The sequence below is a fragment of the Nicotiana attenuata genome, chromosome 1 (genome assembly GCF_001879085.1).
Source record: "Nicotiana attenuata strain UT chromosome 1, NIATTr2, whole genome shotgun sequence".
Taxonomy (NCBI): Eukaryota; Viridiplantae; Streptophyta; class Magnoliopsida; order Solanales; family Solanaceae; genus Nicotiana; species Nicotiana attenuata.
In genome coordinates, this window is record NC_031989.1 from 81145029 (window position 1) to 81150192 (window position 5164).

Below are 5164 nucleotides of genomic sequence, written 5' to 3' on the forward strand. Positions count from 1 at the left end.
CTGCCTGTGGTTTCTGTTTCAAATATTCAACTTGGATTAATTATTTACAATTTATCCTCTCATATGTTGACAAGATCGAGTTATTCATTTGTCACTTACCTCATCTTTCTCTGGCTTCAGAATTTTTGGTGTCCCTGGAATAATTTTAATCTATCAATAAATTTTCTAATTTGCAAAAGTTGATTTGAAATGTATGCACTTTTTCTCTCTACCTTCAAAGCTTTTGTCCAGACTTCTAGTTCTTTTAAAGAGCTGATCAAAGTGAGGTCTACAGTAGAGAACTCCATCAAAGGAATTATAGTTGCTAAGCTGCAATTGAAGACAATAATAAGCATTGAATATTAAGATGGAAAATTGGATTAACAAGTATAAATCTACTTTCTTACTGAAATCAAAAAATGAAACATTGAATACAAATCTGAATAATGGATTGGCTAAGAATCTAGTACTAGATAAAAATGGACAAACCTTGAGAGTACCCTTGCAGTGATGGCATCTGAAACAAGCTTTATGATAGACTCTATTGTCTGCAGTTAATTTATCAACAAGAAACACTGTCTTTTCACATGCCATACATTTCTGTGTTGGTCCTGCAAATGCCATTATTACTGAACCCATTAGTTTATTACCTTACTGTTTAATTAGTTTGCGAATTGGACTCACTATAAATACCTACGCATTGATAGTTGTTACATTAAAATTTATATGGTGACAGTGAACAGACTTTAAACTCATTGAAAATAACTTGGCAGTAAGAGTGGAAATAAAAAGTAGAAACTGATCCATTGTATGTTTTATGGTATCTATTTTGTTTGAACTTTTATTTTCTTTCTCGTTGTTTTTTAACTAATATAAGTTACTCTCCTGTTAGTGATCAGCCTTGCAAGTCAGAACATCTTCAGGTGCTCAAATAGGTGTTGAATCAGAAGGAGGCTGAACAGAAAGAGTAAGTTCCCTTTTTTCTGTTCCCATACATAGTTTTGCCTCTCTACCTTTTCTTTTCATACTTCTCCTTTTTTCAGTAATATGTACTCATATTATACTATTTCGCATCTGCTTTTTTGTATCTGGCATAGATTTTAAAAAGTCATGAATCAAGAAGGGTGTTCAAGCAAAAACAAAAAAATATCCAACCGCATTCTAGCTGGATCACTTGCATCTTTGCGAAACCAAAAGGTTTCGTCGTTGACAACAAAGAGAACCTCTCAAGCTATAAGGTCTAATGAAAATGAAGAAAGACAATCAGAATCTCGATCACTTGCATTTTTCCGAAATCAATCGTTGACAACAAAAAGAACCTTTCATGAAAATGAAGAAAGACAATCAGAAGCTGAGAAGGTTCCACAAAGATCTCAACTGCAAGAAAAAGTGCGGCAAGTGCCATTGATTTCTACCTCTTCTACAGCACAAGGAGTACAAGATCAAGTGCGGCAAGTACCAATGGATTCCATCACTCCTACATCACAAGCTGTGCATGAACCATCTGAGGATTATACCGATCATGAAGCAATTGAACATTCTGAGGAACCAGGCAATTATATATAAATTTAATCATAAAATTAACTAATAGTGGTGATTGGTGATTATACTTGTTTTGTATTAGTGCAGGCCCTTCTGTGCCAAAAAGAAAAAGAGGCCCTACTCAAATGCAAAGTGTGCACGGTAGGAAGGACCGTAAAATAGTCGTGCTAAATGAGTTCAATCAACCCATTGGTCCCACTAAGGAAGTTGTGAAAGAGTTGGGTAGCTTCCTCGGCACATTGGGAAGGAATGAGACCTTTTGTCCTCTTAATGTATTTGATTAGAGGAAAGTAGACAAAAAAGATGATATTTGGAAATATGTCAAGGTATGAAGTTCCTAATGTTCAATAAGCATCTATATTTCACATTTCTTATATTAACCCAATTGCACTAAATTTGTAGGAAAAATATGACATTCCTGAAGAGGCGAAGAATTGGGTTTTTGATTTAGTTTGTACTGCTTGGAGAAAGTATAAAAGTCAGTTGAAGAAAAAGCACTTTGATACATATGAGAATGACGAGCGTCGAATGCAGAATAGGCCACAAAATGTTCCTGCGTCTCACTTTAAAGATCTTCTTGACTATTGGAACTCCGATGCCGCCAAGGTAATTACATCAAACTTTTGCCAACTCGGTCTGCTAGTTTACTGTGGGCACAACACAATACTAGAACTTTAATCTCTTAAAGACACTCAGCCAATACAGAACAAAAATGAATCAGAAGATACTAGCCTTACATTTTCTTCATACTAGTTAGTGACTGGAAGCTTTGAGGAAGTTTACCGGTCATTGAATTGAAAGAGATATCCCTGAAGCATAAATGTAAACAACCAAAACTAAGCAACATGGGATAAAGCATAATTAAATCAATCAAGAAAAACAAAACATACATGCCAAAGGCTGAGTTAAGTTGAGCATCAGGTCAAGGATCGAAGCCCTTCTCATCAATAATATAGCGACAAACAACTAAAGGCATAGTTCTGGACATTTCACTTGGTGGCAAGAATTCACATAATAAACTTAAGGGAGACTCTATATATCTATCAAGAATAGCACATTATACATTGAGATTCTCAATTATAACAGGGTAACATCAATGTATATAAGAATGGCAGAAATGAAGAGAAGGCCTTACAGTGTGTTGAGAGCAGTGTTATTAAAAGCGCTCGCTTCTCGCTTTAAGCGATGAAGCGAGGCGAGGCGTAGGGTTAGCGCTTTTCTGCTAAAAAGGCGACTCACATTCAAAAAGCGTGCGCTTTTCTCGCTTAAGCGAGAAGCGAGCCTGTAGAAAAAGCGAGAAAAAGCTCGCTTAAGCGAGCATAAGGCATCAGGTAGGGTTTTTTTAAAAAATTTTTTGGCAAATAAACCATCTGTGAACAAACAAACATACGCGACTTCTTCTCCAGCGGCGACCATTGCTGCTCCAACGACTTCTTCTCCAGATCTCAGTAAGTTTCTTCAACTTCTTCTTCTTCTTCTTCTTCTTCTTCTGTTCTTCTTCTTCTCTTCTTCTGTTCTTCTTCTTCTTCTTCTTCTTCTTCTTCTTCTTCTGTTATTCTTCTTCTGTTCTTCTTCTTCTTCTTCTGTTATTCTTCTTCTGATGGAATTCTTTCAACTTTTTTCCCTTTTTAAGCGCTCATTTTGTGCCCTAAATGACTTCTTCTTCTTCTGTTATTAAAAGTGCTCTGTTTTATGCTGTTGTATGCTCTGTTTTCTGCAATTTATGCTCTGTTTTATGTTTTCTGCAATTTATCAGTGAGTTAATTGTTATTTTTCTTTGGTTGTTGATTGTAGTAACTCGAACATGATAACACTTCAAGAGTTTGGAGATCTTGTTGAAGAATAGGATGTTGCTTAATATGTTGAGCCATTGTTTCTGTTGCCTCATCTTCACATAGACAACATCTGTTGTCAGTCGCTGGTGTTGCAACAGAGGTCCATATTAAGTCAACTATCTCCAGCCTTGGTTTGTCTCCTAATCGAGCTAGATAACTACTCGTTATGGAATAGTCACCTTTTTTTGTTTGAGTGTACTTATCATGAGTGTACCATCCCTGCATTTGGGCCTTCAAACTATTAAGTTTCTTCTAGACTATTCAAGAGTGTGAGCAATTATAGGAGTTTACAATAACAGACTGTTTCATATTGAGTAAGCATGCTTCAATTGTGTAAGTTAAGTATGAATAATGTTTGCTTGTTTATTTGCAGAAAATGTCTGAAACCGATATCGAGAATCGAAAAAAGTTGAAGCATCAACACACTGCTGGAAAAACAAGTTTTGCTCAAATCATCAAGGTTTGATTTTTTTTCTCTTATTTTTCTTTAAGTATGAACTTGCTAACTTTGAATGAAAATATTATTATACTAGTTTTCTTTTTTACTAGGAAAAAAAGAAGGAAATGGCCGATACTTCGGATAGTCTATCAAGTAAAGATATCTTTGTGGCCACAAGAAAAAGAAAACCTGATCGAGTATACAAAAGCTCTTATGAGAGTACAATGAGTAAAATTGTAAGAAATTTCTAGTTTAAAGATTATCGTGATTATTTATTTGTTCTTAATTATCGACTTAGTTTTATTTTACTTATACTTTATTCTCTTGCATTTGGTTTGTAGGCTGAAATAGAGAGAATACAATCCACTCAAGAAAGTGGAGATGGTATTGATTCAGTTGACACTTTTGCATCAGTGATGGGACCTGAGCACCCAGGTCGGGCAAGATTGTATGGACGAGGAGTCAACAAAACTGTCTTAAAAAAGAAAAAAGGAGATTTTGGATCCTCTGTAAATGCTACTGATGAGAGAATGGAACAAAAAATGGAGGAGATGGAAGAGAGGATGCAACAAAAATTGTTGGAAAAGCTCAATGCACAAAAGGAAAAATTGCTGGAAGAGCTCAATGCACAAAAGGATGCTATGGAACAAGATATTACGATGAACGTCGTTACACGACTTCAACGTCTCAACCCCGATTTAAGACTTGATCCTGACATGCTAATATTCAGTGCTCGTGCACCTGGAGAAGCTGCTTCTGCACAACAAGGTGCTATTCAACCAATCAATCGTCCATCCGCTGGCAGTAACAACCAAGGTACACGTCTTCTCTTTCCTCTTCTTCTCCTGCCACCTGCACACGAAGCAGAAGAAAACGCACACAACTCGCAAGTCAGGTGATTTCTAGTTTGTGTCTTCTGATACCAAATTCCAAAATGAAAGAGATGCACATGAGTGTTTACATGACTGGCTAACATGAAAAGAAGGAGATTGTAAGCTGCTCCTGCCCAAGCTGTTTTAGCAATAAAACCTGTAGTTTTGATAATCTGCTGATTTAACGGAAAAATAACAAACAACCTTGGCACGTATTGGATGAGAACGATAAGAGCAAGAGTACTTTTGGAGTGACCATAATAAAGAATAGATACAAAATGCTCACCTGGGATAGTTTTTTATCATCATCCGACAACATGTCCATAGCACTCCAGAAAATAGTTTCAATATTCACCTTCTCATCGTCATTGTTAAGATCCATTTTTGACATCTATTTCCATATTGAAAAGGCAGAACAGTTAGCTTATTAACCCAAGAATCACAGTATTCAGACAGAAATAGATGTTCTCATATGACATCAAATAAGAAATCCGTAT

The 5164-nt window shown here is 36.0% G+C and overlaps 1 protein-coding gene across 1 annotated transcript; it reads left to right on the forward strand.

The window, feature by feature from the left end:
* On the forward strand, nt 1090-4603 carry LOC109237754. The gene is made up of 7 exons (XM_019404121.1): nt 1090-1531; nt 1609-1793; nt 1924-2127; nt 3730-3816; nt 3906-4031; nt 4137-4460; nt 4526-4603. Exons 1-7 carry the CDS (start codon nt 1090-1092, stop codon nt 4601-4603), a joined length of 1446 nt encoding a protein of 481 aa, XP_019259666.1.

What these genes read in the sequence shown, in the direction of transcription:
- LOC109237754 (XM_019404121.1), top strand. Translation starts at nt 1,090, where the DNA reads ATGAATCAAGAAGGGTGTTCAAGCAAAAACAAAAAAATATCCAACCGC. An exon ending in TGAACATTCTGAGGAACCAG is followed by an intron (nt 1,532 to 1,608) that starts GCAATTATATAT and finishes GTATTAGTGCAG; the next exon opens with GCCCTTCTGTGCCAAAAAGA. An exon ending in GGAACTCCGATGCCGCCAAG is followed by an intron (nt 2,128 to 3,729) that starts GTAATTACATCA and finishes GTTTATTTGCAG; the next exon opens with AAAATGTCTGAAACCGATAT.